Source organism: Aulonocara sp. 'chitande type north' Nkhata Bay, linkage group LG3, assembly GCF_057382095.1.
Source record: "Aulonocara sp. 'chitande type north' Nkhata Bay isolate Kocher_YH1m ecotype deep benthic linkage group LG3, A_spYH_male_GT1.1, whole genome shotgun sequence".
In the NCBI taxonomy this organism is placed as follows: Eukaryota; Metazoa; Chordata; class Actinopteri; order Cichliformes; family Cichlidae; genus Aulonocara; species Aulonocara sp. 'chitande type north' Nkhata Bay.
The window spans coordinates 15,465,551-15,478,666 of NC_141346.1; the positions used below are offsets into that span (position 1 = coordinate 15,465,551).

The 13,116-nt window shown below is 39.9% G+C and overlaps 1 protein-coding gene across 5 annotated transcripts; it reads right to left on the reverse strand.

Moving 5' to 3' along the window:
• Nucleotides 1-4,067: 4,067 nt before the first annotated feature.
• On the reverse strand, nucleotides 4,068-12,747 carry LOC147334149 (uncharacterized). 5 transcript variants are annotated; one of them, XR_015125989.1, is made up of 6 exons: nucleotides 8,025-12,747; nucleotides 7,706-7,843; nucleotides 7,428-7,616; nucleotides 6,746-7,275; nucleotides 6,455-6,591; nucleotides 4,068-6,368 (listed from the first exon to the last, which is right to left on the reverse strand). XR_015125989.1 is itself a non-coding variant. In XM_086271372.1 (6 exons), the coding sequence occupies exons 4-6, from the start codon at nucleotides 7,196-7,198 to the stop codon at nucleotides 5,780-5,782; spliced, it is 1,179 nt and encodes a 392-aa protein (XP_086127498.1). In that variant the 5' UTR covers nucleotides 7,199-7,275; nucleotides 7,428-7,616; nucleotides 7,706-7,843; nucleotides 8,025-8,547; the 3' UTR covers nucleotides 4,068-5,779. The 5 variants fall into 5 exon arrangements, 2 of the variants coding, with proteins under 2 accessions (XP_086127498.1, XP_086127491.1); XR_015125988.1 differs by having other exon boundaries at nucleotides 7,394-7,616; XM_086271372.1 differs by having other exon boundaries at nucleotides 8,025-8,547.
• Between the last annotated feature and the right edge of the window lie 369 nt (nucleotides 12,748-13,116).

Sequence of the window (13,116 nt, forward strand, 5' to 3'; positions counted from 1 at the left end):
TGGAAAAGCAAAATGGACAGCTGAAAAAATGCTGAACATGCTGAGGGTCCCTCAAATATACTTGTTAAATGAAAAAAATCGGCAAAAAAAATATAACAGCCACACAATCACAAATATGGACACATAAGGAAACACACATGCACAGAGAGACACACACACAAGATCCAATTCAGTCAACCAGTCTAAATATATTGATTTTGAATCTTACAATGAGATCATCCCATTAAAAGGCTTTCTCTCTCTCTCTCTCTCTCTCTCTGTCACACACACACACACACACACACACACACACACACACACACACACAGGGAGAGAGAAGTAAGTTTCTAGGTCAGCCTGGGAGCTGGTGAATTTGAATCCACCAATCAGAGAGCCTGTGCACTCTTTCCCTCCAAAACAGGTGCATCCTTTTTACACACGCAGCACAGAGAGGCACAGGATTATTGCAGTCTATTTCTCATAGTGAGGACTCCCCTCAAACAAATGACCATAATTTCCTAACTGTAGGGGCTAGAACAGTCATTCTTACACCGTTTTGATCAGAAGAGATAGGGGAATCTTCAAGTGTTGACAATTTATCATGAAAATGTGAATTTTTAGAGATATATGACATGGATGACTTATTGACTTAGAAGCCACGAATTCCCCAATATGCAAATTTGAATGCCTGAGGCCACATATATGATTGGCTGGCTGGGAAGCCGTGCAGGCCCTGATTTGTGGATTTGAATTCCTCAGCCCTCAGATATGATTGGCTGGCTTAGAAGCCACGAAGGCCCCAATATGCAAATTTGAATGCCTCAGGACACTTATTTGATTGGCTGGGAAACTGTGCAGGCCCTGATTTGAAAATTTGAATGTCTCAGTCCTCACAGAGGATTGGCTGCCTGGGGACCTGGCAGAAATATATAGAAATACTATTATTAAGCATAAATACTACATTTAGTAGAAATACTATGTTTTAGCACAAATATTATAAAAAGAAGAAAAACTATAATTTAGCAGAAATACTATATTAAGCACAAATCCTATGAAAAGCAGAAATAGTATGATTTAGTAGAAATACTGTATTTAGCACAAGTACCGAAAAGTACCAGAAATACTATGATTTAGCAGAATAGTAATAACTTATTGAAACACAAATGCACAGAGGGACACACAAACACAGGCTCTAATCCAGTCAACCAGTCTAACTATGTTCAATTTAAATCCTACAATGACATGCTGTCAAATAAGGGCAGGGTCCTCTCTCTCCCACTAAACACACACACACACACACACACACACACACACACAGGGAGAGAGGACTAAGTTTCTAGGTCAGCCTGGGAGCTGCTGAATTTGAATCCACCAATCAGAGAGGCTGTTTACGTTTTCCCGCCAAAACAGGTGCATCTTTTTACACACGCAGCACAGAGACATAGACCTGCTTCTTTCAGTTTATTTCACATAGTGAGGATTCCCCTCAAACAAATGACCATAATTTCCTAACCGTAGGGGCTAGAGCGGTCATTCTTACACCGTTTTGTTCAGAAGAGATGGGGGAATCTTCAAGTGTTGACAATTTATCATTAAAATATGAATTTTTAGAGATATATGACATGGATGACTTGTTGACTTAGAAGCCACGAATTCCCCAATATGCAAATTTGAATACCTGGAGCCCACATACATGATTGGCTGGCTGGGAAGCTGTGCAGGCCCTGATTTGTGGATTTGAATTCCTCAGCCCTCAGATATGATTGGCTGGCTTAGAAGCCATGAAGGCCCCAAAATGCAAATTTGAATGCCTCAGGACACATATATGATTGGCTGGGAAGCCGTGCAGGCCCTGATTTGAAAATTTGAATTTCTCAGTCCTCACAGAGGATTGGCTGCCTGGGGACCTGGCAGAAATATATAGAAATACTATGATTAAGCATAAATACTACATTTAGTAGAAATACTATGTTTTAGCACAAATACTATAAAAAGCAGAAATACTATATTAGGCACAAATCCCATAAAAAGCAGAAATAGTATGATTAAGCATAAATACTACATTTAGTAGAAATACTATGTTTTAGCACAAATAGTATAAAAAGCAGAAATATTGTAATTTAGCAGAAATACTATATTAGGCACAAATCTTATAAAATAGCAGAAATAGTATTATTTAGCACAATAGTAATAAGTTAAACAGAAAAATTGGAAAAGCAAAATGGACAGCTGAAAAAATGCTGAACATGCTGAGGGTCCCTCAAATATACTTGTTAAATGAAAAAATCAGCAAAAAAATGCACAGGGAGAGAGAAGTAAGTTTCTAGGTCAGCCTGGGAGCTGCTGAATTTGAATCCACCAATCAGAGAGCCTGTGTACTTTTTCCCGCCAAAACATGTGCCTCTTTTTACACACGCAGCACAGAGAGGCACAGGATTATTGCAGCCTATTTCTCATAGTGAGGACTCCCCTCAAACAAATGACCATAATTTCCTAACCGTAGGGGCTAGAGCGGTCATTCTTACACCGTTTTGTTCAGAAGAGATGGGGGAATCTTCCAGTGTTTACAATTTATCATTAAAATATGAATTATTAAAGATATTTGACTTCTAATGCACCATAACTGAGTAGAGCGAAGCAAAAACTGCCTTGACTTGCCCTCAAACAACGCTTTCTAACTCTAAATCTATTTGGAGTATCGATATCATTCTTTCACCGTAAGAGACAGCAGGGTTTGGTGAACAATCATGGAAATTTTCAGGTCTCTGTGGAAATCCAACAAAAAGTTATGACGAGAGAAAAAAGTGGTTCATTTCCACAGTTTGAAATCTGAAGAAATCTGAGCGAAGGACAAATTTCCTACCCTCAAACAAGTCCAACTCATTTCAGAACGGTAATAGGTGAGAAAATAATTCTTGAATTGTGAGCGTCACGAGTGTCTGAAGATATACCGGGACAAGCCTCATGTCTTAACTTTGCTTCGTTAAGGAGATATGACGATTCGAATATGCCTCTCATTACAGAAATGCAGCGGTGATTTTGAACAAACTCTCCATTGACTTTATATGGAGAGTTTTCTGACCTTGTGTTAGTCTGAGGAGATTTGCCAAAATTATATAAATCCCACAACAATGATGGTGACATTTTCTGAAAGCCAGCAAAAATACCTACGTTTTGATGTATAATTTGTGGAAGTTGAGTGAAAATTGAGCAAGTAGCAGGAAGTTGTTCGGACATGAAGTGAAAATTGCAAAACCTTCAGTGGCACACTGGAAGCCAAGAGCATAGCAACCATAACAACACATGTATTTTGTGAAAAATCACAATTTTGCAACTCAAAACTTTAAGAGGCATAAAAGTAAAACAGTAAAAGATTTGAAAAAGCTGAATCATACCTGAATAGCCCAATAATTTGTGAACATTTTAAAATTTGAATGGTTGTTCTAGGTGAAAGTATGAGGAAGTAGTTAAGTTTCAAAAACAAGCAAATTTTAGCAGAATTGCTGAAGTTTCCCATTCATTTCAATGGGACAAATTAAAGGAAAAAAGTGGAATATTTTAAAAAGTATAATAGTTAAAAATAGCAAAAGTCATAGCCGGAAAGAGCAAAAATAGCTGAATAGTTTAAAATTTGAACGGTGAAAATCGGCTGAAAATTGTGGAAGTAGTTCTACGGCGAAAAGTGTACGGAAGTCCTAAGAATAATAATAATAATAATAAAGAATAAAGAGAAACAGGAACTCAATAGTGTGGATGCTTAAAGCATCCACACAATAATAAAGAATAAAGAGAAACAGGAACTCAATAGTGTGGATGCTTAAAGCATCCACACAATAATAATAACTAGAAAAATTTGCATTTCCTGCGAAAATGCAGTGTGGATGCTTAAAGCTGAAGCTGTATGCAAAAAGTAGCTGAAAAAGCTGAAAAGTTGCAGAAATTGTAAAAACTTTGCAGAAGCAAAGGAACTTTGCTAAAATGGAATAACTTAGCAGAACTGCAATCACTTAGAGGAAACTGTAAAGCTGAAGCTGTCTGCTGAAAATAGTTGAAAATAGCTGAAGAAGCTGAAGAAATCAAAGTCAGCGTTTAAAAAGTTGTTGAAATTTTAATAACTTTGCAGAAGAACATCAAGTTAGCAAAAATGTAATAACTTAGCAGAAATGCAATAACTTAGAAGAAACATAACAATTCAGCAGAAATGTTGTAGTTTACCAGAAGCTACAACTTAGCAGAAATGTAATAATTTATTAAAAAATTAATAACTTGGCAGAAATATTACAACTTACCAGAACTGCTATAATTTTGCAGAAATGTAATTATTAGGAAAAAAATGTATACAGATAACAGCTGAAAACGATGACGTAACCTCAAAGTTACTTGTTTAACTGTGAAAAATGACCAGAAACATTAGAAAAGAAAGAAAACCAATTCAATTCAATTTATATAGCAACAAATCACAACAAAAGTCGCCTTAAGGCGCTTCATAGATACAGAGAAAAACCCAACAATCATATGACATATGACCCCCTATGAGCAAGCACTTTGGCGACAGTGGGAAGGAAAAACTCCCTTTTAACAGGAAGAAACCTCCAGCAGAACCAGGCTCAGGGAGGGGCGGCCATCTGCTGCGACCGGTTGGGGTGAGAGAAGGAAGACAGGAATACCAGCCAGCAGATAAACTGATGTGAAACAAAACCAAGGTAAAATTGCAGAATTTACACAGTTGGTGAAAGGTAAAAATGGCAACAAAAAAACCCCAAACAAACAAACAAAAAAAACAAACAAACAACATTTAGTTAATAAGTGCACAAGATGATTCGATGATAAATATGGTGAATAATAATCACTGCCCTGCGTTAGAGAGTGACTTATGATGATGTATTAATTGGCTTAACTTTACCTCTAACAGCTTTTCACATAGTGCTGTGACCAGGGTGAAATCCATCATAAAGTAACTGTAAACAGTAGAACCATTAGCATGAATGTTATGGTTCTACTCTGATCAAAACTCAAGTCAGCTGTGTGACCTGATATAAAATGATAAAGAGGAACACATATAAATGACCTTTATGAACTTTTCAAAATGACTTTATATGTCTGACCCATTATCTATATATATTAGAGCAGATGTGGAAAACCACTGTTAGACCTACTCTATACTAACACAAACACAGTCAAAAATTCATTGCTAGTGTGACATGTGGTCCTTTTTGCCTTTGACCAATGATATGCTGGTTACTTGGACCAGTTTAGTATTTGCTGTCACAGAGGAATGTTAACCATAAATCCAAAAGACAAAACTGAAAAAATATGTTAATTGCAAACATGTTTTTGCTTAGTAAGAGGATTGAAATTACATGGAAACTGTCACCTTAAAGCCTCATTGTAAATATCATCACAAACAGATGTTTTCCACACGGTTAACAAAGCTCCACCACATCCAATCACTGCATATAAATCTAAAAGAAAACAACAACAAATAAAATGTAATTAACACAAGTGAAGTCTAAGGAGCTTGGAAAGAAAAGCGTCTGGACTTCTTTGAGTTCCTTGAAGACGTTTCACCTCTCATCCGAGAAGCTTCTTCAGTTCTAAGGGTCAATGGTGGAGAGTCCCAGATTTAAACCCAGTGGGAGTTTCCCCCCAAAGAGGGACAAAGAACCCCCTGATGATCCTCTACCTAATCACATGAGCCAAGGTGTGAAAGTGGGTGTGGGTCCCAATCAGCCAGGGTTTCGGGTGAGCTCATTGTGAAACCTGGCCCCACCCTATCATGTGATTTCCCGAGGTCAGGAAATCACCCACGCCCACTCCCAGGATGTGAGTGGACGTTACAGTGTCTGGGGAGGGAACTCAAAACTGGATTATAGATGGCAGACAGTTGGTGTCGTAAACCACCGCCTCTGTTTAAAGATGGTCGCTCACAGTGGACGTAAATGGCTTCTTTCACTCCTCCATCTGTCCAAAATGTGAACATTGGCATCCTCAAAGACTGACCTTTGTCCTTTAGATGCAGATGGACTGCTGAGTCTTGTCCTGTGGAGGTGGCTCTTCTATGTTGTGCCATGTGCTTGTGAAGTGGCTGTTTGGTCTCTCCGATGTAGAAGTCTGGGCATTCCTCGCTGCACTGTACAGCGTACACCACATTGTTAAGTTTGTGTTTAGGAGTTTTGTCTTTCGGGTGAACCAGTTTCTGTCTGAGTGTGTTACTGGGTCTGAAGTACACTGGGATGTCGTATTTGGAGAAAACTCTCCTGAGTTTTTCTGATACACCGGCTACATAGGGGATGACAATGTTGTTGTGTCTGTCTTTCTTATCCTCCCTCGCTGGTGTCTGATGTTCTTTTCTGTGAAGCTGGAATGCAGGCACACTGGACGAGCTTATTCTAAAAAATACAGAAAAAGGAACATTTTAGTTGTGTTAAGGCCTAAAAACTACAAATAAGTTATACAATGAACAATATTGAAATACCTTATAGGTGCTGCAGGCCATATAACCAGAATCCAGAGCAATCTCACACTCACATGATGGTGAGGAAAGACATGAGCTCTGCAGTGAGGTTTGAATGTCTCAGTTGGAACACTGAAGAACTCAGAAGACAGCAATACCTGCACAGAGAGACAGAGTAGAAAAAGCATAGATTTGTAATCCATAATGTGAATTAAAACTCAAAAAGTGTCAACAAGTATAATCATTTGAGTGTGGAATTATTTATGCAATAAACAGGATTTAAATTAATTAATTGAATTAAAAAACACTGACATGTGTCCTAATTACTCCAAGTTTGTGTTCCAGAGGGTGATGGGAGTCAAAGAGGAGGTACTGGTCCGTGTGTGTGGGCTTCCGGTAAACTTCGATGTTGAGTTTGCCGTTCTCTTCAATGTGCATAGCGCAGTCCAGGAAAAGCAAACAGTCGTCCTTTGTGTCTTCCCTGGTGAACTTGATGTTTTTATCCACGGTGTTAATGTGCGCAGTGAAGGATTCCACTTCTTGCCTTTTGATTTTGACCCAGGTGTCATCTACATATCTGTACCAGTGGCTGGGTACTCTTCCGTTGAAAGAGCCAAGAGCCTTCCTTTCCACTTCCTCCATGTAAAGGTTGGCTACAACAGGTGACACAGGGGAACCCATGGCACAGCCATGTTTTTGTCTGTAGAAACCCTCGTTGTATTTGAAATATGTAGTGGTGAGGCAGAGGTCTAACAGTGTGCACATCTGATCGGGTGTGAAGTTGGTCCTGTCTTCCAAGGAGCTGTCTTCTTGCAGTCGTTTTCTGACAGTCTCCACTGCCTCTGTAGTGGGTATGCAAGTGAAGAGAGAGACTACATCAAAGGACATCATGAGAACCTTCACAGACATGACACAAGGGAAGACTTTTGATTTAATAACTAAGCTTAAAACAAGTGTTACCTTTGAATATTTGTGGGAAAAATCTGATGCTAACCCAAGAATACAAAGCCACACTGGAAATGATGACAGGCTTGCAGCCCTCTGTCTTCCTGGAGTGAGGTGCCCGATCAGTAGAAGTGAATTGACAGAAGTCAGTGTCTGTAAGAGTGGCCAAACACTGATACTCTGTCCACTTGCGTAGAGTCTAAGAAGCTGGAATGCAGGCACACTGGACGAGCTTGTTCTAAAAAATACAGAAAAAGGAACATTTTTTTTGTCTGTAGAAACCCTAAAAACTACAAATAAGTTATACAATGAACAATGTTGAAATACCTTATAGGTGCTGCAGGCCACATAACCAGAATCCAGAGCAATCTCACACTCACATGATGGTGAGGAAAGACATGAGCTCTGCAATGAGGTTTGAAGGCCTCAGTTGGGACACGGAAGAACTCAGAAGACAAGCAATACCTGCACAGAGAGACAGAGTAGAAAAAGCATAGATTTGTAATCCATAATGTGAATTAAAACTCAAAAAGTGTCAACAAGTATAATCATTTGAGTGTGGAATTATTTATGCACTAAACAGGATTTTAATTAATTAATTGAATTAAAAACACTGCCATTTTTTATCAAAGATAAAGAATCATACCTCTCTCTGCTCTGAGGATCACTGAGCATCTCTGACAGGAAATAGTTTCCTCAGTATGAGTCATCATTGATGGTCTCAGAGGTGTGTAGTGTGGTAGCATGATGATGGTCTCCAGATCAGGCAGGAGGTCAGGTGATGGGTGTGTCATCTTCTCCATTGAAGACACACTGGTATGGCAATTCATAACACAGCAGTCTCCTTGTGGCATGTAGTTATCTGTGCAGTCCAGCACTGATGGATCAGGTTTGGCTCAGCAGTTCATGAAGATGGTGTCTGAAAAAATATATCTAACAAAACACGTGCTTATAACACCACCCACCCAGCTCAGCCCCCAAGTGTCTATGTAATGCTGGTATGGGGTGTCGGTTACTAAGTCTAATTAGTGCATCAGAAAGCGGGGGCTACACCTAAAGCCCACACTTTTTGATGTCTTTGTTTATTAGCAGCTTTTTCCAGCTGCTCAGAGAATTCTGACTTGGCCTTTATCCACCCAAACCCAAACCCACCCGGATAAAGGCCAAGTCAAACTCACACACCATACCAGCATTACATAGACACTTGGGGGCTGATCTGGGTGGGTGGTGTTAAACTGTAATCGGGAACTTTCAGAAAACTATCCATTTACTTCTAAATCAGTTTTTATACATATTCTGTAAGCTGTACTAATGTTTTTCTCTACATAATGTATCATTATAGACATCTCTGGTAGCGTAAAGATAGTTTATAACTTTTGACATTTTTTACCTGTAAAACATGATAAGCAAAACCTCATTCATCACAAAAACTTTTGATTCTACAAAAGCTACTATAATCAAGAAAATATAATTGTCTGTATTTATTCATGTGAGCCATAATAAATACCTGCATTTATGTGGGATTTATTTATTTACTATTTCATATTTTCAAGCCCTTGGAGGGGAAGATCTCGTTTGTTGAGCTACATACGTCACAGTAAAAAGATTTAGTCATTTAAAACATGAGAATAAAAGAAATGATGTTGGTTTAATAAATGTTGCAGCACATTTCAGATCAGAGGTGCATGATAGCAGATGTTCTGTGCTCTGCATGAAGTTCAGCAATGATTTGGTGAAATGATTAATAACATTGCAATAAGAAAGGGTCTCCTGACAGACAGAGTAGGGAAGACCCTTTTTTCAATGAAAAATCTTTTTCATGCTCTACAATCAGTAAACTCTGTAACAAACATGATCTGTAATTGTTTCAAAACTCACCAGACGACTTCATGATTGGCTCGAGGACAGGACACAAAAGACAGGGTTGTGGTAACTGTAATATGATCTCAGAACACCTGAATACAGACATTTCTGTGGCTGAGAAATAAAAATGAGGTCAAGCAGGGTGTTCTTGTCTGTAGTGGCAGAAGTGATCAGCTGTGAATACCCTCTCGACTGAAACTGCTCCAGAATCTGTTTTCTTCCACTCTGCAACTGGTTCTCATTAAAATCTCCACACACAATTATTGGGTGACAGTCCATGATTTCAAGTGAATCTAAAAGACTTACCAGGTTTTGCATGAATGGTGTCAAACTGTAGTCAGGGGGTCTGTACACAACAGCAATGAGTGCAGGGAATGGAGCCTGAACCTTCAACACTAAAAACTCAAGATCAGTGACATTATGCAGATACTGTTTTACCTGAACCTGAAAATGATTCCTCAAATACACAACAACTCCCCCACCACTTCTGCTGGCCATGTGAGGAAAGTTTGTGTAGGACACATGTCTGTTGCGTTTGAACATGGTGTAGCCATCCAAATGAAGACTGTCTGCAACAAAGGAGCCTTGAAGGTGAGACTCAGTGAGACACAAAACATCTGCTAAACACATTTCATGATGACTCTTGATGTCACTGATGTGAGATGGCAAACCCTCTGTATTGTGATGGATCAGTGTAAGAGTGTCAAGTCTGCTGGCTGTTTCTCTGACCTGAAGAAGAGGCATCATTTCCTCAACACTGGCTTGTCTCATGGTTTGGAGCGCTGCAGTTACCTCGGGATTGGAGTAAATCTTTTTCTCATCCAAGTCCTGCAAATAGAGTCCACTGAGAGATGTCACCCTGCTGAGAGCAACGTAAGCCATACCTGGTTCAAAAATGTTCTTCATTGAAACTACAGCTGTCTGTGTTGTAAGACCCTGAGTTTTGTGAATTGTGCAAGCGAATGCTAGCTTTACAGGAAACTGTCTGCGTACTGCTCCTTTAAACTTCAGACTCTCCTCTGCTCTCTCAATGTAAACAAGATCATCAGATGCTGAATTAGCACTGCGGTTGTGTCTCATAGGCTGCCGGTTGTCCATCCTGAGCCCCAGTTTAATTATGTGTCCATCATTTTCAGATCTCACCACCTTTATCAGTATACCAAAAGCACCGTTGACTAAACCGTTTAGTGTGTCCAAGTTTCTGGTCAGCATGACTCGAGCTCCTTCAGCAACATTCAGAGTGTCAGGTAAATCATTTCTCCCACCTGTAAATGGTTTGTCTCTTCGTTCCATTCTGCCTGTACATTTATCCTTCTGGAAATCGTCTGCATTGATGATTATAATGTTTGAATGAAGCTTCTTCAGGGTATCTGTGTTGTGGGATTCCACATTCTTGTTGGTGGCATAAATGTGTAAGACCTCAGTTGGACATTCTTCTGGTGCAGTCACAGCCTGTGACAACAAATCTCTGTCGCACTGAGAAAGCTCATCTGTCTTTTCTTTGACTCTAATCCTGTTCAGCATCTCTGCAAAGGCCACATCATCTTTCTGACGCATGATCTCGGTTAGAGTGATCATCTGAAAATGCTCCTGCCATAGGTCAATCTGTTCTGGATCGTAAACACAGAGAGGTTTAGACTGTCGCACTGGTGGCAGCTGGTAAAAATCTCCAACAGCTAAAACTGACATTCCACCAAAAGGTCTCTGAGTGCCTTTGATTTGTTTCAGTCTTGCATCCACATAAGCAAAAAGGGGTTTTGAAACCATTGAAATCTCATCAATAACAATAATTTCAGCATTCATCAGCTCAGATCTGACTTCATCCAGTTGGTTACCAAGTCCTTGAATGGGAGGTTTCAGACTCCTGGGTAGTTTCAGTAGAGAATGTAATGTAGAGCCATTGATAGAAAAAGCTGCTGTACCGGTAAATGAAGTCAGTAAAACAGTTGGATTTGATATGTCAGCTTCTTCTGCATTAGCAGGCAGTCTGCTCAGGATCTTTGATGCTTCAGAGTGAATACACTTAATCAGATGTGACTTTCCAGTTCCTGCACCACCGTTGATATAGAAGAAAAATGGATCTGGGTTCAAACCACAAACTCGCTGAATACACCAGTCTCTTATGGCATAGAACACGCAGGCCTGCTTCTGGTTCAGATTCTGATACATTACACGTACCACGGCTGGATCTACTGCAGGTTGTTCTCTGACGGCTCTGATCTTTGTTACAGCATCAGACTGACGACTGTAGTCGGGAACATTCTCCTGTTCGTTCTCATCATCAGAATGTCTCTCAGGAAGATTCTCATCACATTGCAGCCTCACAACTTCAGATTCAGGAGCAAGATTACACCATTCATCAATCACAACATCCCTATTTTGTTCAAACTCTTCCAGTGCACTCTCAATATCCTCAGAGTTCTTCTCATACTTGTCTTTATTTCTTTTCACAACCCTTTTCACAGACTCACTGTGGTCTGAACATGGAAGTCGTACAAAACCTGAGTTGTAGAAGGACTGATAGGTTTGGAACCCTTGTGGTTTCAGTTCCTGCTCTGATCTGTGTGGAAGGTAAAGTCTCAACAGTCGACCATAATATTGCTCAGGATCTTTTTCCTGTGAACAGTGGTAATATCTGATTACAGCTGGTTTATCATTCTTTCGCCTTTGTACAAATCCAAGCTGGTTTAGAAGAGGAAGCACATCTTTTCCTTCATTTGGACCACTCACCAACCTGCACAAGGCAGCAAAATCAGCCAGTGACATTTCCTCATATTCTGGGGTCTCAGGTCTGCATTTGTATTTATCACTCAAACTTGTCATCCAAATATTACAACTGTCATGTGTTGTGCTTTCCAGGAAGCTCATGGGCCGACTCATTTTTACTGGGTTATCATCTGTTGGTACAAATACAACACTGCGGGAACATTTTTTCATTTTTAGGCCACAGACTCGAGTCACACACTCCTGTGCGCTGATTTCTCTCTTTTTTGAGTAAGCCTGCATCACAGCTCTCATTTCATCACATTCATTGACGGTGTTCTTATCAGAGTTGTCAATAACTGTCTTCAGGTATTCAGAGAGGCCAGATTCTTTCTTTGTTATATATTTACAGAGGTATTCTATACATGAATAGGCATTCAAAATGAATGAGACATCTAAATTAGAGTTCCAGGCTTCAAGCAGGTCTGGGTTGTAATTGTTGATCCAACACTCATTTGGGTCACGTTTCAGAATCAGAGCTGTTTTCTTGTTTATGTCTTGGAGGCATTGTTCATACTCATTCATTGTCAAGTTGCATCGTGACAGAATCTGCTCTATGGTGAGGGAAGCAGCTTCAGGTTCCTTCAGCAGGTTCAACAAAGGTCTGAGTTTGGCTTTTGCAGCTTCAGTGTCTGAATCCTCATCCTGTCTCACAATCATTGTTCTTGTGGCTGGTGGTTTGGGAAACCCAAATCTACAACCAGAGTTCACACTCTTAAAGCATGTCTTTGTGTGGTTTTTGCTGTGCTTTTGTAGCTGAGTGACTTTTTTGTGCAGTTCAGGTTGTTTTTCTGGATCAGGGAGTTGAGCTGAGATGTATCTGTCCACAAAGTCACAGACAGTTTGGTCATCATCCACATCTGCTTCTACCTTTTCTCGAATCCACAGCAACATGTGTATATGTGGACTACCTCTGTGCTGGAACTCAACTCTGTAAAAGTAATCAATGATCTCACCAAGGGGCTGTGCAGGAGAAAAAAGCAAATCTCTGAACAAAGCCTCAACACGTTTATCAAACATTCGCATGGTGGTTACTGGATTTGATCTTAGAATTTCACACTTTTCTGACCAGTCCAGGGCTTCAAAATCAACCTCTTCACCTTGCTGTCTCT

Excerpts from the sequence above, each read along its gene's own strand:
- LOC147334149 (XM_086271372.1), bottom strand. The coding sequence starts at position 7,198 with ATGTGCACACTGTTAGACCTCTGCCTCACCACTACATATTTCAAATAC. Across the intron at positions 6,592-6,745 it reads TTGGAGTAATTAGGACACAT|GTATTGCTGTCTTCTGAGTT; the intron begins GTCAGTGTTTTT and ends CTCTCTGTGCAG. Across the intron at positions 6,369-6,454 it reads TGGCCTGCAGCACCTATAAG|AATAAGCTCGTCCAGTGTGC; the intron begins GTATTTCAATAT and ends TGTATTTTTTAG.